General features: G+C 43.6%; 1 protein-coding gene across 2 annotated transcripts; it reads right to left on the reverse strand.

Moving 5' to 3' along the window:
- Positions 1-363: 363 nt before the first annotated feature.
- On the reverse strand, positions 364-27,071 carry mtm1 (myotubularin 1). 2 transcript variants are annotated; one of them, XM_004086761.3, is made up of 16 exons: positions 26,901-27,071; positions 15,358-15,435; positions 13,403-13,475; positions 13,202-13,296; positions 13,012-13,122; positions 9,725-9,826; positions 8,007-8,090; positions 6,718-6,867; positions 6,400-6,585; positions 5,244-5,426; positions 5,011-5,166; positions 4,893-4,940; positions 4,711-4,803; positions 4,191-4,304; positions 3,165-3,341; positions 364-2,434 (listed from the first exon to the last, which is right to left on the reverse strand). In XM_004086761.3, exons 2-16 carry the CDS (start codon positions 15,409-15,411, stop codon positions 2,252-2,254), a joined length of 1,809 nt encoding a protein of 602 aa, XP_004086809.1. In that variant the 5' UTR covers positions 15,412-15,435; positions 26,901-27,071; the 3' UTR covers positions 364-2,251. The 2 variants fall into 2 exon arrangements, with proteins under 2 accessions (XP_004086809.1, XP_011471721.1); XM_011473419.3 differs by having other exon boundaries at positions 13,403-13,523; positions 26,901-27,070.

The following is a 27,071-nucleotide window of genomic DNA, read 5'->3' on the forward strand; positions in this document are numbered from 1 at the left end:
ATCTGCACTTGATCTGATAAAGACCAGATTATGACAACTGTGTAAAAATATCTACACAAATTATAAAACCCAATAGGGTCGAGATTAAACTCTACTTGACTTTAACTGATGATCAGTATGTTTAGTGAATCTAATGTGACATGAGTGTGTTGTATGCATTATTGCAAATACATTATTTATGATTATGAGTAGTTACTGTCAAAAAAAATCATCTTTTTTTCTCTGAATATCTGAAATGGGTTTGTTATATCTGTGTTTTTTTATTTTTTAAAACCTTTTTTAATGCTTGACATAATTCAAAATCAATAATCAAAACATGAGACACAATGAGACAGGACTCAGGAAGAACACCAACAGACAGAGTTTTTGAAATCCTTAAATTAATTTAATCAGTAATATTTACAGAAAAGGAGCCTAAAACAAACTTCCCACAAATACATTGATGATGTATTCAGGTTGGCTGAAGTCCAAAAGATTCAAACACATTTCATGTGTATTAATCACAAAGCAGACTAAATATGACATAATGCCTCGCAGTATAAGCCCCTCCCTCATTATTACATCAGACTGAATGGAACAGTGAGTTCTAGTCGTCACTGCAGAAGAGCTGAATGAAAAAACACTCATCCACTCCAGGTAGTTTCTCCCAACCATGACTCAGCCAAAATGAGCTCCCTTTTTATAAAACAGTCAGATTTACACTACACAAAATACCTGTATTGTACAACAATAGAGCTTTCAACAGTAAAATAGGTTTTGATTGAGGTAAACACATCATGGTGTTTGTACAAAACAACAACAGACTTCCAAAAAACCCAACGCGCGCACATACACGAATGCTGCTGCCACTCCACCACCTGTGGCTCCGCCCACCCCCCAGTGAGACCACACCCTCCACCTGCCAGCACCTGGTCAGCAGGTGAATTTCTGGAAAAATGCCCTTCCTCGCACCCAGAGCCACAGATGGAAGCCCACCTTTCCCAAATCCAGGGCGCTAGGGTGTTTTTGTTCTCTTCTGACACCAGCCGTGAAGGCTGGGGGGGAGGGTGGGGTCTCTCTGCAGAGGTGAAGGCGATCCTCACAGGAATCAAGGCACAGTTCTGGACATGACCTGAAGCACTTTGTTCTAATGACTGGTTACACCTGGTTCATACAGTACATGATCTGAACTCAGAGCCACGCCCCTTCTGACCCGGGAAGCTGCTTGTTTGAGAGCTGAAGGCGGCTCTGGAGGAGCCAAAGTTCTGTGAGGGAAAAGCGAGGTTCTGAGACCAGACGGCGGGCCGCAGACGTGTCGGACGCGGCCGGCTGGGACTCTGGGATCTGACGTCCAGAAGCGCTTCCAGAGGTGGCGTCTTGGGCCTCTGGACGCTCTTCCTCCTGTTTCTGGTCACTGTTTGGTGGAGCACCACTCTGAGTTCAACCCAAACATTCAGACATCTGCTTTATCTCTGCTATGCTCGGAATCTTTTTGAGATTTACTTAAATTAAGCCTTAATGTCTAAAATATGTCATTAATCTCCTGCAGAAACTCCTTAAAGGGCTTTTCTCTGTCATCTGAAGTCCTGTGATAACTAATAAATACAAGTTAAAGGTCATATTTGCTGACTGAAGGTGAGAGGAACACGAGGGGGACAGGAAAAGGCACACGTGCTCGGAGCTCAGGAGCGTCTGCTAAAGGGATGCTGGTTCAGGCCGGGTCGCCTCCTTCATGCAGGGCTTCAGAGCCCATATCAGACACCAGCATCCACCACTCATCAGCACACGCCTCCGGTCCAGACGGACGTTTGGGGCGGACAGAGACGGCCCCGGCGTGATGCCACGCGTCGGGGGAGGGGGGGCTGAAGGCAGATCATCCTCAGACTGCAGTTAGAAACTCCAATAGCTTTAAGGAAACCTGAGTACGAAAAGCCGGGTCAAATGTGGAGGCGACTTCTGAGTGGCGGACAGAAAGGTGTGTGTGTCCGGCACGTTCGAGCCCTTGGACCGGAAGCCGTGGAGTTTCTCTCAGGCTTGGCCGTGCGACGGCTGGGATTATTGAGACAAGGCTGTACTGTGACATATTGCATAAATTCCCCTCTTCACCACAACGCTCACAATCAAAACTGGATTAGCTTTCTTTGTTAGACTGTCGGGTCCTCACAATGTGACTGAAGTGTGTGTGTGTGTGTGTGTGTGTGTGTGAAGCGTTATTAAAGTGAAGAGGACTTAAGTGCAAGCCAAAGAGAACTGATGGTTTCCGTGGCGCTCCTCAGAGCGGCGTGCGAAGGTACTTCTTGGGAGGCGTGGAGGAGGAGGCGTTGGGGGCGGAGCTGTTAGCCAGGTCAGAGGAGGTGGAGGAGGAGTCTGACATCTGCAGCTGCTCCAGCTTCTTTAAGTACTCGTCTCTGAGGGCCAGAAGCTCCCTGTAGCGCTGCTCCACCGGACTCTGCTGCTACAGTAAACACACAATCTGGATTCATGATTCATTCATCAGGACTTTAGGAAATATTACTTATGTAACCCTGATTTTCTCTAAAATGTATTAACATTATGTTAAAGCTTAACTTCCTTTAGGATTCTACTATTAAAGCTGGACTTATTCCATCGGGGTTCATTCTATCATAATTATTTCAGTCTAAATATTAACCAGTAGATTTATTTAAACTAAATGTTTTATTTTTAGTTCAATCAAATGTATTTTTATTTCTGCATTTATTTAACTCGTTTGTAACTAAGTCTGGGTAAATCAGGAATGGAATTTATTACTATCCAAGTCTAAATTCTGTTGAAAATGTGTCTCGATAAGAAAAAAAGTTTTGAGAAATGATTGAATGTTTCTGTTCTTTTGTAAGTGACCATGTCTCTCACAAAAGGGGGGGGGGGGACTATAAACATGAGTCATTTGACACAAACATCCCTGAAAGGCATATTTCTTCAAGTAAACATGAATTTTTTACATGATAGAAATATTTTTTGCTGCAAGGTACTAAATGAAACTGTTCTTCGTCATCAAAAAGCGACTATTTCCCTCACAGGCAGCAGGTTTATGCCGGCTACTTTGGAGCCCCCGGAATGTGGTAAAACGCTTTGTTTTAACCAAACATCCGTCCTACTTCTGGGTCCTCTATGCCAAAGAGGCCAAACAAACGGACGGCTCTGCAGGCTTCAACACTCCTTCCTACCTGGTGCTGTATGCGGGGGTTCCAGCGGATGTAGTAAGTCACCCACAGCTCTAGGTGGCGCATGCTGGCAACAGGGTAGAGGACCCGTCCAGACTCCGGGGTGTAGAAGGGGTTCAGATAAATCTCCATCTTGCTGTTGACCAGGGACCACAGCGAGAGCGTCTTCGTCCTCACCTCCTGCAGCACAGAGGCAGAGCAGTGACGTCACCACAGTTAACTCTTCTGTGCCTGGTTTGTCCTGGTGACAGTACTCCAGAGTGGACAGATTACAACTATCCACAATTTTACACAATCTCTGGTGTTTCTTGAAGCACCAGAAAACTGGAAGTTTTTGGCCTTCTCTGGCCACCAGGGGGCAGGAACATTGGTACACTTTCTATTTCCAAGACCTTGCTTGGATTCCTGCCTCCCTACACTTGTTCTGTAATCTCAAAGAGAAGTGTGGAATCTTACTCCTTAAGATCTAAAGTCCAGTTGTTGCTTTCTGTTCCAGTCGCCCGCACAGAGCTGAGGGAAAAGCCTTTGTCCACTCTGCTCCTTTCACTTGGAATATGCTCCAGAAAGACTGGAAACTAACTGAACTGGTATCTTTAAATGTTTTTAAGAACAAGCTCAAAGCATCAGAGACTGAAACAATAATGACGTATGTGGTTTTAATGATGTTTGTTTATATGTATTTTTGTATTGAAATGAACTGTCTCTTGGCCTGGACTTCCTTGGAAAAGACGTTTTTACTCTCAGTGGGACCTTCCAGGTTAAATAAAGGTTCAATAAAAAAGATTGTTTAGAGGTTTTCCTATTCAACATTTTCAGAAATGTTATTATTAAGACAAATGAACCTCTGGCAGCTTTATATGTTCAATTGGAACATTTTTAAATCTCAATGGGGAACCGTCCTTATGGATACTAACCCTCTAGCTTCTAATCATGTAGGTTTAGAGGGGGGGTCATAACAAATAACAGTATGTATTTAGAACTGGGAATGACTGAAAAGGCTAAAACCAAACGTCACTCGTGTCCACTCACGTTCTGGTCTCGTGCGCTCTCACAGTTGTAGAGGAAAGTGCCAAAGCGACAGCTGTAGAGATGATCCAGGATGGTCAGCAGGAGGTTCTCATTGAACTCAAAGGCTGTGGGAAACTGACAGCAGAGACAAGCAGCTTCACTTCAGACATCTGTCATGTCCCTCCATAAAAGCATGCTTCTTTCTAACATGCTCATAACATCTGTGCTCCTTTCATTCTTCTTTGAACAGGAGCAGACACATGGTTCCTAAAGCATAGGAACAATATAAAGGTGCTGGTCAACCTGCTGGAATTATGTGTCAGACAAACATCAGCCCATGCCTGCACCAAGTTTTCTATATTTTATTCCTCTTAAAATAAAAAAGGTTCACAACGGGTCATCTCTACGAGAAACGTTGTGATTTGCTTATTTCTTTCCTTCACTGCATTAAAGAGGCTCAGTCTGAATATAAGAGGTGCTCAGCATCGCAGGAAAAGACGTTCATGGTGTTGGAGGCCTTCTGTCGCTGAGGCAGACGTACCTGTTTGGTCATCTGCCACACACAGTCAATGAACTGGACGAAGATGGGGGATCGGTCCTGATCCGTGTGGTTCTTGTCCCCGTGACCTATCCTCTGCACACAACAACAGGGAGGAGGGGCGACTTTGAGGCCAGAGAGTTCACATATCGGATGCAACAACATCTGGCTGCATCTGGGCTTACCGAGGCAAACTTGTGGCCGAAGCTGATCCATTCCTTCTCAATCAAAACCTGCGGGCGAAAACCCCAGATGTGAGCGTTTGATTCAGCAGCTGCGTAAAAGCAGGGGAGCATCTCTGACCTGTAAGCCTCTCAGGGTGCGGAAGTGGCTGTCCAGCATGAGCATGGCCAGCGACGTGAGCTGAGCCGTTCGGTCCCAGCCGTCGCTGCAGTGGACCACCACCGAGTGCCCACCGGACACCTTGTCTGCCACCTGGATCGCTCCGGACAGCACCAGCTGCACCGGGACAGGTCAGAGTGAGCCGGAGCGGAAACTCGGAGCTGCTGGGACGGCTGGTCAAAGCCGGTTCTCACCTTGATGTGCTCCAGCCAGTGTGTGGACTCCAGGCTGGACAGCCAGTGGGATTCCTCCACAGTGGGGTAGACGATGTCTTTCAGCTTCTTCAGGGACTCCCTCATGACGTGGATATTCTGGATGTCCAGGAAGACCAGCTCTGCGTTTTGGTATTCGTCCCCTTCGTAGCCCCCCCCAGTGGCCTGAAGAGGGAGACAGAGCAGAAGAAACGCGTTGAAACAAAAAGATCACTAATTAGACTTTAAGCATTTTCAATAACTTTATTTTTTCATCACAAGAGGGATTTGTCAGAGGAATCCCAAATGTGAAAAAGACTGACTAAACTTAAATCAAAAGCACTGATATTTCTTTATTAAATACTTTCCATCCAAAATTTAGGCCCTTTTTCTGCCATTTCTGCTGTGTCCTTGTGAAGGCGCTGAGCACAAAGGATTGTGGGGCATCAGTCAGATCCCAGCAGCTCTTAGAGTTCATTGATGACCCAAAGTCTAAAGATATTGATTCTTTATTTCCCTGTTCTTTTTTTCATTTTCGTGTGTTTTTAGGGGGAAATGAAAGCCTATTTCTGACTAGCTGTGTGTTGAACTACTCTCACACTTCTTCCTTCTGCTGCAGTTGGGGGGGGGCGGAGCTTACTGAGTTTCCCGCTCCTTCAGCAGCGGGCTGGTTAGGGTTTGAATAACAGTGGCTGTGACGATACCGATTGTTCTCCCTCTCAAAGTTTTCCTCTTTGTATTTTTGACAGTCATCAAAAATGTCTCTGTTTCGTCAAAGTGGGTCAGAGAGACGGAAGTCCGGCTGAAAGCAGCCGTCACTCAGACGCAGCTCCTGCAAAAGTAGATGGTGAACCTCACTGGACCGGGATAATCTCTGAATGATATCAAGATATGGAGGCGTGTTTATTGATGCTTTTGTGGAGCTCTTCAAAATAAATAAACCTAAACTCTAAACATCATCCTTGATCCAGCGATGAGGCTAAATGTCCAGGACCGTCAAGTTTACAAACACTTCTGGACAAGCATGGATCTGCTGACTCGATGCCCGTCAAAACAGAGGCGGCGGATGATAAACGCAGCATTAGAACAGGACCCCTGGTGGTAAATCCTGAAAAAGCGGTGAGCAGTCTTTGGGTAATGGCTCTAGACTGGCTCTGACCTTGTTGGCCACAGCATTGACGCTGGGCCGGGCGTCGTATATGGTGAGCTTTGTGGTGTCATTGGCCTCTCGGATCAGGTCCAGGTAGCGCTCGTCATCTTTATTCCTTTTGCCAGACATCCCAACCAGGGGCTGACTGCAGCGGACGATCACCGCTTTGTTCTCCCGGTGAATCCATGACAGAACCTGCACAACAGAACAATCGTGTCAGCGACGCCTTCGCGTCCGTCTTCGTGTTGGGATCTAGCCTGCTGGCTTTCGTGCATCTTTGTGCATTCAGGACATTGGACCTCTGTGGTTCTGACGCTTCCCACTCACCGGTATGCGACCTCTGGAGCGGAAGGTGGCCACTCTCTTCAGGTCCTCCTCTGTGCTTTTGAACGGCACAGCCAGCACGGTGGGGTACGTGTCGCACAGCTCATAGTTCTTATTGATGAAGGTGATGCGCCATTTGTTATTAGGTAAGCCCTGGAGGACATACAGACAACCATCATCATCATCCTCACCAGCTCATCTCTGAGGGTTTAGTCCCAACTGCCCTTACAGGTGGATGCAGGCGGCCTGCAGGTGGAAAATGGGCAAACCTGAACGGGACACAAAGGTGGCCTGCAGGAATGCATCGTAGACGACTTGGTGAACCCACAGAGCAAAAACCTTCATGTACAATTTTCATGCAAACTTTGTGAGTGCAGCATTTGGTCAGTAAGGAGCCAATATGCCCCACCCTACTAGTGACTAGAGTGTGGCGTAAGGGCACCAGAAGACAGCGTCACCTGAATGTCATAGGGACGTACAACTGACATTATCCTTCCAAATCCTTCACCACACTCAGGACAATGGTACGTCCTATTTCATGACATTCTCAAGTGGCTGTTTGAGCCTCAGGAGAACTGCCAGACACACCCGTGTTCCACTTAAGATGTGGCCTCTCCTCTTCAGAACCCTCTACGGGTCTGGACAACCCAATGTTTGTGAGAACTCACAAACCTACAGCACCCGTACCCCCACAGGTGCATCAGGCTTCAGGAACACCCGGGTGTCACCGCCACCAACCTCTACATTTTCAGGACTGAATCAGTTTAAGGAATTTGAATTAGAAAATAGATTTTTGTTTCATTATAAAAACTTTTTTTTTACATTTAAAAAAAAAAACATCTAAAAAACAAAATGAAAAATTAGAACTTTCTTACAAAAATCATGAGCTGTTACAACCAGAACTAACAGAGTTTGGCCTGAAAAAGAGCGATTCTATCCATGCTCTGCAGGAAAAGAGCTGAGTTAGTGCTAAAGCCATCAGCACTCTAGTCTAAAGCCGATCTAAAACATGTTCATGCATGCATCGCTCTGCATTTCCTCTTCCCCAAGACAACAGTCGGTTCTTACTCTTCGTAGGGTGATCTCTTGTCGTTCAGATCATTTTGCTGCCTTCAATAAAGGATTCTGTCAGCTGCAGCAGCTCCGTTCAGCTGCAGCAGCATCGGCTTTACCGACCTGCTGCTGCTGCAGAGTAGTATGGGAGTCTCAGTGCTAGTTTTCTCCACACTGGTACATTTAACGGAAGGTCAAACAGTGACTGAGCTTTGAGCTGCTTCGGCGCTCTGTCCTACCTGACGCCTGAACTCCTCCACAGGTTTGTAGATGCTCCAGCCGTTCTCAGGGAACTTTTCCTGATTCAAATACGCAAACAAAGGCTGCAGAGTGGAGACAGAAAAAAAAAACATCTGATCAAAATGCAGATTTAACATGTTTTCACGCAGAACACAGACGCTAAACAAATCCAGACATCTGCAGAAGGAAAGTGGGCGTTGAATCAGATGTGGAGTATCATTTTTTTGCCGCTCCACCACGTTTGCATTCACGATCATAGTGACAGACTCGGGAAGTTGGAATCTCTGAAAGACATAGACACCTTCAAATATTGGTGGATGCCAAAGCTAAATGTCCAATCTCTGTCTGAGACTAAAGGAACCTGCAGTTTGCTACATGATCAGGCCAAGAGTCATTCCAGTTGAATGCTCAAAGTGTTTGATTGACGGATTCTCCCAAATCCACTGCCTGATCCCAACACCTCAACACACAAAAGTTCTAGAAGATCACTTACACACAAAAAGTTAAAATGTTTCCAGTTATTTTTATTCAAAGGAGGAAGAGTCGGTCATTGTTGTTGCATAGATATTCAGCTGGACTCTTGTGTGTAATATCTCTAAAGCAGTGTTTTTCAACCAGTGTGCCGTGGGAGATGGTCAGGTGTGCTGTAGGAAACTACCCTCATTCACTGATCTAAAAACATTTACAGCTCTGTGTTCATCCAAACAGGCCCTGATAAAACACTGAGTAGTTAGGAATATGAAAGATGATAAAATACTTTTTTCTTTGTGTTTTTTTGATTCTATTAAAGACATTTTGATAAGAATGACGGTATCGCGATTTAGCTGCAGCTATAACTGTTTTCTGAAAAGTCCCGCCCCTTTAACTGTCTCCACCAATCATTCTTGGATTCTTAATCACATGTCATCAGTCTGACCAATCAGAAGTGGTTAAAGTCTTTACTTCCTTGTTCTGATTCTGCTAATAAAGTCTCTCAGTTGTACCAGCTAAAGCTCGTCTTTAGCGGTGTAGCTTTCCACAGAATCCGGTGTCAGACCGTGGAAAAAGTGAACAAAGCAATGAAGCTCAGAGACGCGAGTCTGTCTGCGTTCGGCGGCTATTTGCACTACATCTCCCATGATGCACTGGGTTAAAGTGACAGCGTCTCAGCGCACAATGAGCCTTTCTTTGTTAAACGTCTTGAAACCACAACGAACTCACATCAAACAGTTTTTAAATCTTTTAACTTAAACTCTATTACATCTTTTAGAAAAAGCAGCTGCAGTTTCCAGCTTTTTCTGCCACAATTATGACAAAAATGTATATGAGATAGCAGAGGGACTGGAGATCAATACAGACTATTAGTTTCTCTTTTTTTTTTTAATTGCTGGTGTGCCGCGGGATTTTTTTCAAGGTTAAAGTGTGCCGTGGCTCAAAAAAGGTTGAAGAAGACTACTCTTATAAAACAGGAAATTCTTTTACTATTTTTCAAGTTTCGATTCACTGTAACATCACAATTTCCTTGCATGAAGTTTAAGTGATGAATAAAAAGTTACAGTATTTCTCAATCTACTTTGCTTTCTCCTGTAATGTAAATGTAGCAGAACTTCAAATGAGCTGGATTGCACAGCAAAGTTCAGTTTAATGTCAAAGGTCAGTAGCAAGGTTCCCATTGTAATGTTTTGTGTTTGCATGAGTTCTGCTTGTGTGTTGCCTGTTGCACAAGCTGCATCCTTACCGAGCCATGCGACAGAGGGAAAGCATATCTGAAGAGCAGCTCGAAGAGATCTCTTCTGCTGTGGCCCTCCTGCTTCAAGGCAAACCTCAGGTTCCTCATGTCCTGCAGACAGTTTTCAGCTTTAACATCCACAAAGTTGTGTCAACAATATTCACACAGACATCCAAAAAACTATATATTTGTGTGCTATAATCCACTAAAAAGCTTGCCTGCGTTTGTATTTCATCTGCTCAGTGTGTTGCTGTTTGTCTGAATGTATGGTCTTTGTGTTTAGAATATTTGATAAATTCAGTTTAGTATAAAAATGTGTAACTTTTTTTTTAAATCCAAAAATAAAAGGCCTGACTGTAACATTGGGTAAAAATACCAGGGGATGCGTCTCCGTCTCGCTTGTTTGAGACCAACATGTCCACTTCACAAAAGTAGAGCCTAACAAACAGCAGTGGATCTGGAACATCTGTGTTGTTCAGGCAGATGAGACCAGAAGTTCAACTCAACATGCTAGTGACAGAGCATTTCAGAAGAGTGGCTGTGTCTTCTGCGTGATACCTTCAGCTAAATGGGAAATCATGTTGCCCAATTATAAACATCTCTAAGTTAGCAGTTCTCCTTTCTTAAAGCTGATGTAACGTTGTGCAGCAGAGCGGCCAGCCATACAGCCTGTGAGCTGAGGACGAGCAGCCGGCGCCGTGTCTTTTAAACTGTGTGTTTTCAGATAGAAGACAGCACTCGCTCACCGACTCCTCCTCGACAACCGAAGAGGTACAGAAAGGTTCAAAAACATTCGTTAAGTAGTTCCCCTTTTTCATCTGACGTTTGGACACGTTTTATCAACTGAAGAACTCTCCCACATGCTTAGGGATGGGTGCTGTTTGGATTTTACGTGGAGTCAAAGCGGTGCTTTTGATGCCGTTCTGGAGTGATGAAGCAGCATCACATGGAGCGCTTGAATGTGTCTAAGATGCCGTGAAGGAAACATGGATTTCACCGCTCATCGCCGCAGCATCAGCCGTCTTCTGGAGCATTGTACACATGAATCTTGGCCATCACATCACTAAGTTTGAATCTTTTTCACTCACTTCACCTTCCACATTTTGACTGAAGGTCCACCCACCCTAACAGTCTCACCCCTTTTTACATGAGCCGGCCCACAATGCATCATTAAAAGCTAGAATGATTGGCAGGAATTGTGCTGCAAAACTGAGTAGAATGCAATTGATTGACATGTCTGAAACAAACTGCTGAAATGATTGATTAAAATCATACAGTAGTGGCGCATACGTCTTGGTAGCCATCCCTACACATGCCAGCCTTTTGTTCCTGGCTGTGCAGGTTTCTGGTTAAAATGGGAAATGGCATATAATGACATAGCGCTCCATTCATTTTCTTGAAGGCCCAAAGCGCTTTAAAGTCATAGTCCCATTCACAAGCACACATTCACACACTGATGGCGACTCCTAGGGCTCTGACGATAACCGCATCACCACACTTTTTTTTTTTTGTAAGTTTTGCATATGGTGCTTGATTGGAACTATAATAACCACATTCATCTTTGCTGATAATTTACTTTTTCTGCTAGTCCTGTGTTCAGACTTCAAGGGTTTCTATGGGAAACCTTTTATCACTCTTCTCCTTTCTCTCCTCGTCGCACCCGCCTGGGTGCGCTGCTGTCACTGTCTCTTGGAGCAGCACGCGGCACGTGCTCACTCTACTTACACACACACAAATTTACTGCGTCCTAATTATTCATTTCCATTACAAGCTGCGTGCGTTCTTAAGTGCGGGACACGGCTGCCCGCCGGAGGATTTTGTGTGTGTGTGTGTGGGGGGGGATATTACTGTTTCAGTCACCTTCTAACACCAAACATGAACGCGAACTATTTTGTGCAGCGCAAAGTTACGTGTCTGTAAGAACAAAGGCAGAGCCTCCTGCCCCGTGTTCTTCATGGGTGTCAGGCTCACGGCTACCAGAAAGGTGACAAAGTGTCTGCAGTCTGTTTATTACTGGGCAATATTTAATATTCCGAGTAGATGTCTGTACCAGAGAGCACAGGTGAAGCCTCTTGTGCAGCTAGAGAGCGGTCTGCTGCAGAAGAATCAACACGCAACAACACACTTGTGTGCTCTCCTTCCTCCTAGTCCTACACACGACGCAGCGCGCTGACACAGTCACAGTCAATCTACAACACCTACATAGTTAGTTCATTAGTTAGATAGGTCGTAGTTAGTTGTTACTGTTATTTGTTAATAAAGAATACTACATTGTAATTTTATTTATTTCCGATGCAGCCGCCCGGGGATTTTGTATTTCATGGGGGGGGGCCTGCGGTTAACCGCAACACCCCGCACCCTGGTGGTTCATCGACAGCGACTCCACTGCCTTTGGCACTGGCTCCAACTTGTCACCACAGTGTGGGGTTCAGTATCTTGCCCAACATGCTTGGGCAGGCTAGCTGGGAACCGGACTTGCGATCTTCCGGTCGACCACTCTACCTCTACATCATGGACGTTAGTACATCCTTTATCACACTTTCCACTTTTTGATTCTCTCAAATTCTTACAGATTTTCTGTGTAATCCAGTAAAACGTTTATTTTTTATTTTCAGAATACAATTGATTGGTCATTTAGCAAGACTCTAAATATGACACCAGCATGGAGCCCCTCATTAACCCTGTTGTTGTGATAATCTATGTTTATCTCTCCATGTCACCATGTTTTCATCACCATGCTTAACAATTGACATGGGAAGTTCCAGCTAAAAGCCTAGAACTATTCTGGAGCATCAAGGCTGAACTTCTGGTCTCATCATTCATCTGCCTGAACAACACAGATGTTCCAGATCCACTGCTGTTTGTTAGGCTCTACTTTTGTGAAGTCGATTTGAACATGTTGGTCTCAAACGCGCGATACGGAGACGCATCCCCTGGGATTTTTACCGTAAGGCCTTTTATTTTTTGAAAATGGAAAAAAGTTACACAATTTTAAACTAAACTGAATTTATCAAATATTGCAAACACAAAGACCATTCATTCAGACAAACAGCAACACACTGAGCAGATGAAACATAAACGCATGCACGCTTTTTAATGGATTATAGCAAAAAAAATATATTTTTTTTTATTCTGTGTGAATAATGTTGATTTTAACGTGGCTTAAAACAAAAATCAAAACCCTAAAATCATTATATTTACATTTTTTTCCAATCTGGTGTGATATATTTTTGACTCCTGACCTCCAATACCATAAGAAAAAAACAGAAAAACCAAAAAAAGAAATGTATGCAGACCTTGCAGGTGATATCTAAGCCATAGGAGTTTTCTCCTCTGCTTGAAGCCCCGCCCATCTTCTCCACTCGACTGATGGCCCCCAGCGGAACATCGAGTGACACCAGAACATCCTGAAGCAAACAGGTGAGAAGAAAAGGTGAGAAGATCCCCCAAAACTGAGGCTGTGGTGTAGGAGCTGCCAGGACTTACAAGATCCACGCTGTTGAAGTAAAGTCTGTAGTTGGTGATCAGCACTTTGCCTTTGACAGCTCCGTTAAAGGGACAGATGTAAATGACATCTTTATCTGCAAACAGACACATTTAAACATGAGTGCAGCCTCTTCTGGATGTGATCTCCACATTGAAGGACTGTGTGAAAGCAAAGCAAAGAGAAACAAGAGCGCCTCTCACCTATGATCCTCTCCTCTCCAGGCAGCAGAGACACATTTGCTAACAAGTCCATCTTCAGAGAGTCTCTGGCCGTCTATGAACAGGAAGTGAATCCTTGTTATTGAAACTTCATTAATTAGACCTGGAAGTCAAAAATGATTTCTTCAGATTTCAATGACCAAAAAAAAAAAAAAAAAAAACACCAAAGCACTAAAGAAAGCAATAAATCACAGTTAAAAGAAGATTTGAATGAGAAGCGTTTGATGCAAACAACCAGTGAGTGACAAACATCCGACAGAGTCAACGGGAAGTTGCTGCTATAGAAACCTGAAACCGGTCTGGCAGCGTTCCTGTCAGGACTCTCCACAACAGTTTCAGCTCAGCTCCTGTTTGAAGTGCAGCTCCTTTACCGGTTTATACAAGTGCAGACTCTGTCTCATGAAAACATGCTGTAAAAGGAGTTTCTCATTTTCTCTGATGATGGAAATGAGGAGATCAGAGCGGCTGATTGGCTCAGGTGGTTGTGTGTGCGACTGGTGCGTGGGAAATCCAGGTCCGATTCCCAGGGAAGCGCCATGAGCTTCATCAAGTGTGGGTCCTTGAGCAAGACCCTTCGTGCTACTGCCTAACAATGTAGCCCCAAGTCTGGGTCACCCTGTGCCTGTCCCCAGCCCGGCCCCCAGATGAAAAACGGGGTTGTGTCAGGAAGTGCATCGGGCGTAAAAACCTGCCAAACCACATGTGCGAATCAGTGAAAGCTGATTCGCTGTGGCGATCCCAGAAGGGATACAGTGAAAGGTGAACAACAATATAAACAAGTAGATCAAGGGAATTGGTTTTATATGTTAGAATGAGCTGCTAACTGAAATACTGACTTTTATTTGCTGCTATCTGACACATGTTTTATTTTGATGTTAGATTCTTTCTAGTTTTCTTTTTTATGCAGTTTTGGTTTAAAATTTTGATCTGTGGAATTTCAGTTGTGCTTAAAAAGTAAACCCTAGAAATAGGTCACTAGAGTGAGCAGCAGTGTCTGGATGGAAGGAGAAGGCATCAAGATCTCTGACACTCAGATGTGTTTGCTTCAGCAGCAACACTCCAGGTTGCTTCAAGTTCCAACACTAACTTAAAAACCTTCACTGGTGTCTTTGTATTGCGTGGAAATGCAGCCTTTTGACGGGTTTCTCTACGAACGTCTTAATATATATATATTTTCTTTTTTTTCACATAAAAGTCACACAAACTCCACTTCCCATAATCCTCTCCATGCAGCTCAAGCCAACCACATTTCACCAAAGGGTTCATTATTGGAAAACTCCTGATTTGTGATATTAGTGATCAGTATTGCGATGACAGTATAGCTTATGATACATGAACAAATAGCAAAAAAAACACAATTTCCATTTCACTGCAACCGTTTCATTTAAATAAGAGTCAACATAAATTAGACTCCAAATGACCCTCGTCTACATAGGAGGCCAGCATCTAACACAAAGGGCTCCGTCCGATTGGTCAAATGCATAAAAGGGATTTATTTGATTTGTTAAATGGGGTATACTTGTATAGCGCTTTTCTACCTTCCTTGAAGGCCCAAAGAGCTTTACGGTCACAGCCCCAATCACACAAGGACACTTCCAGGCAGGAATCGAACCTGCAATTATCCGATCAGAGGTGGACCGTCCTACTGCTGCACCAAAGCACTCCCCTTGGCAGTCTAAATACTTCAAGCTGCCATAATATTGCTTTAGCACATTTAAGGTAACCATTTATCACAATTTTTGCCGACTTTTACAATATGCAGATTGCACAGCATGATATTGTGAAAACAAATACATTTGCGACTCATTGTGTTCATTACATTCTTTCACTCCAAGCTCAGATGGATTCCTCCGTTCAGGCTCAGCTTCATGATTGGAAGATGACAGAAAAGAAAAATAAATAAGCAGAGTGGGATATCAATGAAAATGAGAACCTACAGTGCGGATCTGAGGGTCCCGAGTGTTGGAGTAGACTGAGACGGGTGAGGCCATCGCTCAGGGAGGAGCTTCCACAGGCTGTGAAAACAAAAACAACAAAACGGTTGGTGTCTGAAAACAGCGTCAGTGCAGCGGCGCACCGAACTAAACACCAGGATGTGAGCACGCTCCTCATGAACGAGAAGAGAAGAGGAAAAACCGAGAAACCCTCCAAGACTGTCGGAAAGCTTGTTCAGTTCAGGTTTCACCACGTTCATCAGACTCTGCTGGAAGTTTGTTGCTTATTAGGAAATTAATAACATCAATTCAGCAATCCTTCAAACTATAGGTGTTGAAATATTGTTTTATCAAAGTCAAAACTGACTCAGTAGAAACCGAAGGGGTTTGACTTTAGTTTTGCTTTGAAAAATAACTGATGTGAGGTAAAGGCAGCCATGATGCCCCGCGTTGCAGGTCAGAGTAAGAAGACTCCACAGGAAACATTATATCCAGTTCAGGTCATACGCAATGCAAACACAAATAAAAAGATCTCAGTTAAATGTTGAGATAACGTAAAAATCCTAAATCTGTATAAATATATATTCATTTATCAGAGTAATTTGACTTTTAAAATAAGGATGAGTGATGAATTAATGCAGCATTAGCTGCGTTTACATGGACAAAAGTAGTTGGAATAAACGCCTGATCCTAAAAATGCGTCATGTACTCGCTGTTTGGAATACTCTGCCCCTATCAGACTCATTCGGATCAAAATGTCCCACAGATCGAGATTGGTGGGTTATGCCGATTGTTGATCCGATCGTGGTGCATGTAAAAAATGTATTCCAATTGTATATAATTGAATGTAATGAATTGTGCAAAGCAGACCCGGCTCATAGCTTCATGTTTGCGAGCAGGGGAGGGTGCTTTGTCACAGTGTGCGGTCCGGAGGAGGCTTCGGACGGCAGTCCGAGCGGCTGCTCTGCGTGAGCGAGCTGCCGGACTCTGGAGAACCGTGTGTCCCGGTAGAACTGCGTCTCCGAGCAGAGGAGCGGCTTTGGGACGGTGTGTGCGCTAGTGGAGCCGGCTTTTGAATGAACAGTCCTGAGAAACCGTGTAAAGCATTACGTAGATTAGTGTTTCCAGTCGTGTCCAGGCAAAATAAAGACTGATGTTATTCCCACACATCAACGTGCAGCCAAGATGCACATTGCTGCATTGACCGCACGAACTTTAAGTCCACCCAAAGCCAAATGTTGTTATTGGCCTAATCCTAACCCTTCTTCCGGGTCCTTTTGTCCAAGAATAAAGCACTGGACGCTTGGATTAAAAAAATTATAAACAAACAGGCCCTTAATAATTATCATAAAAATAATAAAAGCACATTTAGAAGACCATCTCGCTCTATGCCGCAGCTTTGTTTGTTTACAATGGCACTCGCTAATTCTGTCTTCTATGGCCGTTTCGGGTATTTTAGAGAGTTCTGCGCATGTCAAAATGATTTTTCCGATCGAAAGTGTGGCGTTTGTAAGTCTGGTTTGAAACCCTATCACAGCACTGAAACCGCTCTCCTCAGGGTGTGCAATGACCTCCTTTCAGCTGTTGATTCTGGGGCATCCACTGTTTTAATTCTTTTAAATCTCACTGCTGCTTTCGACACAGTGGATCACAGTGTGTTATCATGCCGACTGGAGCAGTCTGTTGGTGTGAAGGACTCTGTTGGTTCAGATCTTATTATCTATGTGGCAGGAGTTTTTCTGTCCAAGTTGGACAGTGTTCCTTTTTCAGAGGCTCCACTCAAACAGGGTGCACACCAGGGCTCTATTTTAGGCCTGCTTTTATTATCGCCTTACCTGCTGCCACTGGGATCCATTTTTAGGAAATATAATGCGTCGTTCCACTGCTACGCTGATGACATCCAGAGATCTAAGTTCCTTTAAAATCTGGAGGAACTGAGGGTCTTGGCAATCCATAAAAGTGCTTAGTAGAAATTAGGCCTGCACAATATACCGCAAATTTATCGTTATCGCAATATCCAGCTCTGCAATATGCATATCGCAAAAGACAGCGTATAACGCAATAAATCGTAAAACCAAAATGTGTTAAAACAATTTTATGGCAGCTTGAAGCATTTAACAAATCAAATAAATCTCTTTATGCATTTGACCAATCAGATGGGCGACTTCTTATTGTTTACCAATCAGATGGAGGCCTATTATGTTAAATGTTTGTCACCTATGTCGATGAGGGTCCTTTGGAGTATAAATTTTAAACTGTTGCAATGAAATGGGAATGATGTTTTTGGTTATTTTTTTATTTGTTTATATACCGCAAATTATATCGTTATCACAATATTAATCTACAATATCCCATATCGCGAGTTTTCCTCATATCGTGCAGCCCTAGTAGACATCGAATCCTGGATGGAGTTCAACTTCCTTTGTCTGAATGAAAACAAGACAGCGGTGTTTGTTTTTGGAAAGACTGACCTGCTGACAGGTTGCTGTAGTGCTGTTGGCCCCCGGGACCTATCAAATGCTTTTTTTAATCAAGAATCTTGGGGTAAACCTGGACAGGCATTTTAAACTTGACATCCAGGTCAGTGCTGTAGTCCAGTCTAGTTTATATCACTTGATGCTACTGAGCAAAGTTAAGCCATATCTTCCTTCTCATGCTCTGGAACAAGTGATCTATGCTTTGATCTTCTCCAGACTGGACTACTGTAACTCTTTGTACAGTGGCATTGACCAGTCTCTGCTCCGCCGTCTCCAGCTGGTTCCAAATTCAGCACCCCCCCCCCCCTGTTAACAGGGACCAGACGGTGTGAGCATATCACTCCACTTTGATGCTCCCTTCACTGGCTGCCCGTGTCTTTCAGGATCATTTTTAAGATTTTACTTCTGGTTTATAAAGTTTGAATGGTCTGGCACCTCAGTATCTTTGACATCTTTATCACCCACGTCGAGTCCTAAGATGTGAAGATCAAATGCATTTGATGCTTCCCAGGACTCGGCTTGTGACTCGGGGGAGACCGAGCCTTTTCGGCTCTCCCCTTTTCTGTGAGGTCTGCCAGAACACTCAGGGATTTTAGGAAATTTTCAAAAACTCATCTTTTTACACAGGCATTTAACTCCAGTGAGCTGATCTAGTGGGACAGCTTGTTAATTTTGTTAATGTTTTTGTTTTCATTGCTTTATTGCTTTTATTGTTTAATTGATCTTATTGTTCTTTTTTCTTTATTGTATCATATTGTTTAGTGATTTTATTCAAATTTGATTTTATGTTCAGTACTTTGATTGCCTCTGCTTTTAGTTCTCTATAAAATATAAATTGGTTGGTTGGTTAATTGGTTGATTGGTTGATTGATTGATTGATTGATTGGTTGGTTGGTTGATTGATTGATTGATTGATTGATTGATTGATTTGTTGGTCTACACTCTGCTCTGCACCATAGCTGCTAAAATCCTTTTAGTTCTTTAAAACTGAGGTTTTATCCCCAAAAAGTGAGCAGGCGTGAAAAGACGAAGCTGTTCTCTAAAACAGCTGCAGATGAAACCAGCAGCTGCGACTCTTCCTCATTCTGAGAAAGCTTGGGGCAGAAGGTGGAGCCGACGAGAAGCTACCTAAAACTCTGCCTGCTCATATCTCCTGAGCAATTGCAGAACAGACATTAGCGTTTGATCTGAACTCCACTCAACCTCTTTAGCCTTCAAAGAATTCATTCATAATGAGCATAGAGCTCCTGGCAGAAATAGTTACAGAAAATAGGCAGTTACAGGAACACATTCCGTTTATGGACCTGGGTTGGACAAAGTCCAGTTCTGTTGAGCTGCTGGACAGAAGTCAGGCGGATGTTGCAGAGCTTAAAGGTTGACGATCAGAGTGATAACGGCAATAATTGTGGAAAAACTACAGCTTAAAACAAAGATAAAGCCCCTAACACACATGTGTCAAACTCAAGGCCCGCGGGCCAAATGTGGCCCGCCATGTCATTTTATGTGACCCGCGAGAGCATAAACGTTTTTAATTTCTTAAAATAAAAAAATAAAAATTGGTGTTAGGGTTGTGCCGATGGACGATACCATCGTGATGCCACGCCCCCGCCACGCTGCGAGTCGACACCATAAGACGCGGTTACATGTGAAAAATATCTTGACCCGATCAATGGTCGGATTAGAATCCAACCATGTACATGGTTCCAGAAAAATGTTTTCAGAATATAACAAACGTTCACATGGGTCACACTTTTGGTCGGAATAAATCATTCGCACATGCGCAGTGGGGTTTGAAAAACCGGAAGAGGATATCAGTTCCGCCGAGCGGTTATTCTTTTCTCAAACTTTATTGAATGTAACAATTCAATACAAAACAATGTTGCCGAGCGGCTTTATACATTGATATGTCAACTCGGTAATATACAAGACGATCTTCTAAACGTGCTTTTAATAATGTTACGATTATTATGAAACGCCTGTTCGCTCATCGTTTTATTTTTAATCCATGTGGTCAGTGCTTTTTCTGTTGAAAAACGTTTCCGGAAAGAAGCCAGAATTAGCAGTATGCTAACACAGGCTAACAACATTAGCTTTGGGTGGCGCTGCAATCTGCATCTTGGCTGCATGTAAACATGTGGGAATAACATCAGCCTTTATTTATCCGGGACACGACTGGAAACACAAATCCACGTGATTGTTTGAACGATTTCTAAGGACTGAGCGGCCTTTCTGCTTTGAAGCTTACACCGCCCCAAAGCACTGTGTGTGTGCTGACGATCCTCTGCTCACACTTTTAGACCCGGTTCTGAGTTCGGTAGCCCGTTCCCCTAGAGCTGCGGAACAGTCTTAAATCTCCCACATACCGCTCATGTAACAAAGCAACCCCCCCCTTCCACTCAAACACAAAGCTGTAAGTCCGCGCTCCGCCGGTCCACTTGACTAGTTAAGTGCGGGAGCGGACCATTTCTTTTCTAGTTTGTTTGTTACTTTTTTTGTTAAAGTCACTTCCCTCAGTTTATACTGGATAATCGCGGATGAGTCATTAGTTGGGAAATAAAATAAATAAAGTAATAAAGTAAAATAACGAATAGCAATTATATATGACCGAAATATTAAAAATAACGTTATAAAAAAGTTATAATAAATAAATAAATGAGTTGTTTAACATTAAGGAGTAGTTACGTCTATTTTTCAGTACATTTAGTTACATTCATAAGTTATATCTGGCCCTTTGAGGATAACCACTATGCTGATGTGGCCCTCAGTGAAAATGAGTTTGACACCCCTTCCCTAACAGAATGAAGGCTTCTCTCTGATCCTGCCTCGATCATGGAGTAGTGCCATGTCTTCTGGTGAGAAAGACGTCCCATGCTCCCTAAAGCTCCCAATCACTGCTTGAGAAAATCTGACATTGAACCGTTCCAGTTTTCATAGAGCACCGATGGAAGAACCTGCTTGTCCAGATCAGCTCAGATCGTCAGTTAAGAGCTGCATCCGGTTCACCTGAAACTGAAATGTCTGAGTTTTTTTTATAGAGGGGTGTGTGTATGGTGACCTCATCGGGGATTGTGAATAAAACCCGACCACAATGGTTAGCAGGTCTCTGCTCTGGACATTAAATAAAGCTCTGTTCACAGAACTGGGTTGGACAAAAGCAGCTACAGTCAGTCAGAAGCTGTTGGGTTGAGTCGTGTGCTAAGGATCTGTGGTGATTCTTCAGCCACAACAAAGGTGATCTAAACACAGCCACACATTCTGACCTATAAACAAATAGGAGCCAAAAACAAGGAAAGGACATGGAGGACAATCCAATTCAAACTTCAACGGTCTGGCAGACTTGTTTGAACTATGCAGGTAATGCAGCAAAGCTCAAACCTTCATGTGGCTTGGTTTGCTTTCACACTGCACCCTCAAAGCAGAACTTCAGAGTTTCTGGGAATGTCCCAGAGTCACAGCAGCTGACTGTTGGGTCGGTCTCGCCCAAACCCAGTACTGACAAGCAGAAAAAGAACCATGACAAAGACCGGCTAGCCTCACTGTTTCTCTGACTCACTTATTGACAAATGAATTTACCCCCACTTTACATTTGTTTGCCATCAAAACATTCTCCAGCCTGTTGTGAGGCACGCTTCTTCAAATATGTGGTCTGAGTGATATTTTGAAGCCACTGGGTAGTAGTGGCTTTGAAATGCATTATGGGTTCACTGTGCTGAGTCGCTGATCAGGACTAATTTGGTCATTCGGTTCACACCAGAGTTCAGAACAGTGTGCAAACATAAAACATGAATGGAAACACGAACTGCAGTCCTGACTGAAGTCTCCTGTGTTTGGACTCAACATCCGGGTCAGTCAACCTAATCCAACACTTAAGAGACGACCGAACAAAAAGATATAAGCTGACAGAAAGACCCCTCACAGGGAGACTTTGATAGTTTTTCACTGAATGATAAAAGATTCCGGTTTCATAAATGGGATCCAAAAAAACATCTGTCCTCTCTGATGCCTGTTTACATCTGAAGTCTATTTTCTGCTCCAAAAGAAACATTATACTATCATTACTAGACGTGTAACGATTCATTTTAACAATTTGATTAATAACATAATTTGTGTTTGCTGATGCAGACCCCTAACTGAAAATTTTAGGGGCACAACCAGAAAATTTAGGGGCGCATACCGTAAATCAACATTCTAACCAAATCTACTAATTTCCACTGTATTATGAATAAAAACTTTAATAATAGATGCAAAAATTACAATGTGCCGTTTCAAATTCAGTGTCACATTTTATTCTGCACTTTTGAAGATGCAACAACTAGGTAAACTGACAGCACCATCGCTGTCATGACAGTACAAATAGTAAAAAAAATACCATACATTTAGAATAAAAAAAAGTTTTTAGTAACAAGTGATTACCGTAGTAACCTTTCGTCATTTCACAGTTTCAAACAATACTTAAATGTATGTAAATATTAGAGGATGGAAATTCATGTTGGCGACACCAAATAGGTGCAGCCAAGATGCACAATAAGCGTGTTTGAGATCACCCAGATGGACGCAACGCTGCGCAGATCACCTGGTGTGTGACATATTTTTGTTTTTGCTCTAACATCACCTGTCAATCAAAACAAAAATATCACGACAAAGGGGCGGAGGCAAGACCCCAACCTGAGCGAACACAGCTGGAAATTTAGTACTGAACTGACTGAAAGCTGCCCTACAGACTACAAAACAATGCATTATGGGACATGCGTCCTGATGGGTTTTTTGTAGTTAACTGATCAATTAAAATAATTTAAAATACCAACTGATTAAAAAAAGGCTACATCCATTACAAAACATTAAAATAATTATAAAAGATGTAATATCACAGATCATACTTAGGGGGAGATGCATATTAAAACTAAATTGAATGTTAAGGACAACTCCTAATTCCTGTTCTCCTTCAGTCTTGCTGCAGCTTCGCCTTCATGCCCCCCCCCCCCCCCCCCCCCCCCCCCCCCCCAGGGCGCCGGTTCATCTTAAACACGTCTATCGTTGCATTTCCCCCGCCTGTTTTAAATCGTGTTGTCGCTCACACGTGTTTAATGTCAGAGCCCCGTTAGCTGTCACGCATGTAGGTGTGGGACATTTATGCTCCTCAGCTGACCATCTCCCGCGGGAGCAGTGTGCTGCAGTGACAGCCGTGCATAATGAGAACCGCGGTTTGCTTCGCAAGTTTGAGACCCTTGCTGTACACTCTGGCACTGGTACACTAGCCGCAGGTCGGAAGAACGAATCAATAGTTCGCTTGCTAATAGCTCAGACACACATTTCAGGTTGTGATGATATTTGTCTTCGTTTCCTTCCCACAGATGTTTACGCGCACTCGATTATCTCTAGGCCCCGCCCCTCCACATATTTTAGCCACTTGCATGGACTTTCCCTATTCTTCTCACACGCATTAGCCACCTCAAGCATCACTCAATGACACGCGACAGTGTGCTCCAGTCTCAGGAGTATTCGCGCGAGTGTGTGTGTCTGTCTGCGTGCGTGTGCGCTCGCGTCTCATTGATGATTTCATTGCTCATTTCACCGATCATTGACGTGCCCCTTCCACGTTTAATGTATAAAAAATACGGAGGGTGGGGGAGGCAAATTTACTGGTAGCACATGTGCGACTGGGTGTAAAATTCAGTCGCACACTCTCAAATTTTGGTCGCAAAATGCGACCAAATGGTCGCAGTCTGGAGCCCTGTGATGCGATTGATAGTTCATATCATTTCATCTTAAATTATCCGATTCAATCCGATTCACTGACCTAAAATGGATCCAGAACATCTTTAGTCAAAACTTCAACCAGTGGGACTCAGAGAAAAATAGCTGATACTGAACAGTGCAGGAGAAGTTTTCCACATTTCTTGGATTTAATCAAGATCATCAAGTGTAAATTAAATATGTAAAGAAACAAACAAGTAAACAAGAATGAAAGTCAAATCCATTCGCATTTTAGTTTCCTAAAGTTCAGCCCGCTGTTGTTTTTCCACATCCAAAGAATCCAAAGGGAACATTCTTAGAACATTCTAGCACACTGGATGGTCACATGACTTTGCTAAATTCAAAGTGTTTCTACACGTGGACTGGAATGATGGACCGATCCGTTCTGATGTCATCACATGTGTGTTGTCCGCTGTGAGGCACTTGGTCGTTTTTATGTAGTAGTAAAATGAATCTACCATGTCTCAATCCAATTGGTATTTTCCAAGATCGATTATCGATATATTTAATTTAGAAACCATTTTTTTAAAGGTTTAGGTCAGGGGTCGGCTACCGGCGGCTCCAGAGCCGCATGTGGCTCTTACATCCCTGTGCTGCGGCTCTCTGTGTTTTTGTAAAATAACTATCATGTTCTAAGATTGTCGTGGTGCCTTTAACACCGTCAGGTAGTGCGAGCGGACAGAAGAAAAAGAGCAGCGTGAACGCAAAGAGGGGGCGTGTCTGCAGCTGTGAATGCCCACCAGAGTCTGTTATGGGATGGATGGTTATGGTTCTTCTAAAAAGACAGTCAATGGCAAACTTGTGGGGGGCACATGAGCGCCCAAAAATATAAAAAGCCACTTTTTTTCTCCAAGACTAAATCCACCCATTTCCGCGTAAAATTAATTAAATCTGCGTTAGGGCGCCCCTGCTTTCATGTCAACTGTCTGCTATGATGACCATATGTTGCGCTGTCTGTGTAGAACACACTGGAAGGGGGGGGGGGGGGGGGGGGGGTTGCACGTGGGGGAAATACAACAGGTAGAGAGGCAGGGGCGGGGCTTAGACTCACCGCTTATGATTCCAGACCCGCAACAAACTAACAGCTGCTTCATCCGTAAAATTAATACAAATAGAAACAAGTGGACAAAAGATCAAAGGAAACATCAAGCTCATAGACAATTAAAGTAAATAATTAAATAAATATTCTGACAGCATTTGGAATCAATACAAGTATCGCCAAATGAACTACAACGATTTTTTTCTGCGGCTCCTTGTGCTTTTTTATTTCTGAGGGAAGCTGATCCAAGTGGCTCTTTGAGTGGTAAAGCTTGCCGACCCCTGATTTAGGTTGATTCTATTTGATTAACAATTTACCAAAGACAAATCGACCTGGATGGATTATAGGAATATTGATCGATTTGTTGATTAATCATTACACCCCTAATGACTACTTTTCTCCAGTTTGAATGAATCCCAGTATCCAACCACTTTGGTTTTCTATTTGATAACTACGAACACAAAGGTGGACTTTCTCTGCAGACAGAATGTGAAATCTCCTGAGAAAGTTAAGCAACTACACAGTTGCAAAAGAAACCAAAGCACCAATCACAGCCAAGGTGAAAACAAGAGAGTTTCGGTTTTAACTATAAATTAGATTATTGAGTACCTTTGACAAAAATTTCACACTCAGCTTACAAAAAAATTCATTTTAAAATGCAATTTCACAAGAAAATATATCTTTAAATATCGGTGAGTCCAGATTATGACAGACAAGATTTTTGTCCAAACGGCAACAACACCAACCAGACAACAACAACAACAACAACATACTCCCATCAGGTTGACTAATACAGAAATCCTTTATTAATCATTCCATCCGTTTTCTTAAACCGCTGTATCCCTTCTGGGGTATCTGGGTTGTTGGGGCATGTCCTAGCTTCTGTGGCACGAAGGCGGGGTACATCCTGGACCGGTCGGCAGCTGGCATCTGACTCAAAACTGTCCGGCTGGATAGCTCCAACAATCCTCAACATTTTGTTTGAACCGCTTATGTTAGGTTGAGGTTGTGAGGAGCTGTAAGCTAGCAGGAGAGCACATTAACAGATGTTGCTTCTCGCCAAAAATCCCGCCCACAGCTCAGAGGTGAATTTCTAATGAACTACTGCCGCTCTGCATTGTGTTTCATATAGTTCCTGCAGAAACTATGTCCTAGAAAACAACACAGGTTTCTGGATTTGGGCTAAAAACAGCTTAATCATAATTAAACTGGGAACACTTTTACAATAGATCAAAAGATGATCTATCAAAAGGGGCTTTATGTCTTCAACAAACCTAAAGACAATAAAAAATGTGCCATTGACAAAAATTATTAAAGAAGCCAGGGGCTAAGCCACAATCAGAGGTTGCTTCAAAACTTTAAAGAAGCTCTATTTAAAGCAGAAGCAGAAGCACAGCGCCAAAAATAAGACCAGCTCAATTCAGTAAAAACGGCGTTCTGCGAATCATCTGTAGAGAGGAACGGTCCACGTTTCTTTAGGGGACTTTCACTGAAATTATTTGATTGCGATGCAAGAAGAGAAATAAAAACTCTGAAACCCTCATGAGGTTTCACAGGGTCGCTATTCGATTCTAAAATGGTTCTAGGTTATTTTTTGTCCAACCGGACAGAAGCTGTGAAAAGCCACCAGAGCCCACACCATGATTCTACCACCACAAACAGGATGCCCGGCAGAGGTGGCACTCCTTCTCTGTGGCCTCTGTCAGGAACACGCGCAGACCGTTTCCTCTGTGTGTTTTTTCTGCATATAAACACGCACACGCCTCCCGTTTAGGGGGTTATTATCCGCTCCTGACCCGCGAAAGCGTAAACTGACATGCTCCCAATGGCGGTCTGAGTATCCATGCGCCTGTTTTTTGGTCGGAACACCTTTGAGCTGGCGCATTGTGTGCTGCGGCTACAAAGCGGTTCTAAATACAACACAACCCACGGACAGTTTCGATGCCCGGCTATGACATTTAAACCACGCCTTTCATTCGGTCCGCGCGGAGAACCCACTCGAACTCGGACTTCAACCTGGCACTGGGAGTGGGGGGCAGAACTCCGACAAAACACCCCCGAAACAGAACTTTTCCAACTTGGCCATTCCAGTGTGGCGGGCACAGCCGTGGAGTTTACACCAGGAAATAGCGGAGGCCTACACAAAACGGCAGCTTGTTGCACTACATATCGAGGTCACCTCTAACCCACAGCGCACAAAACTAGCAGCAGAGCTCTCCGAGGACTTCTTTGTGGGGAGCGAAGCAGTCTCGTCTTGATAAAACGTCTTAACTTACCCGCCAACTTCGATTTTTCAGTGGCTAAATGTCGACCTGTTTCCCTCAAGCCACAGAAGGAACTCACTCTCTGTCACGTGACAAGCTGTCAAGCCCTCGATTGGCTAGTTGTCAAACTGTAGGACGCAAAGGACCCAGGGAAACGTAGTTTTGTACAAAGGGTTCTAAAAT

Source organism: Oryzias latipes, chromosome 18 (genome assembly GCF_002234675.1).
Source record: "Oryzias latipes chromosome 18, ASM223467v1".
NCBI classification, from domain to species: Eukaryota; Metazoa; Chordata; class Actinopteri; order Beloniformes; family Adrianichthyidae; genus Oryzias; species Oryzias latipes.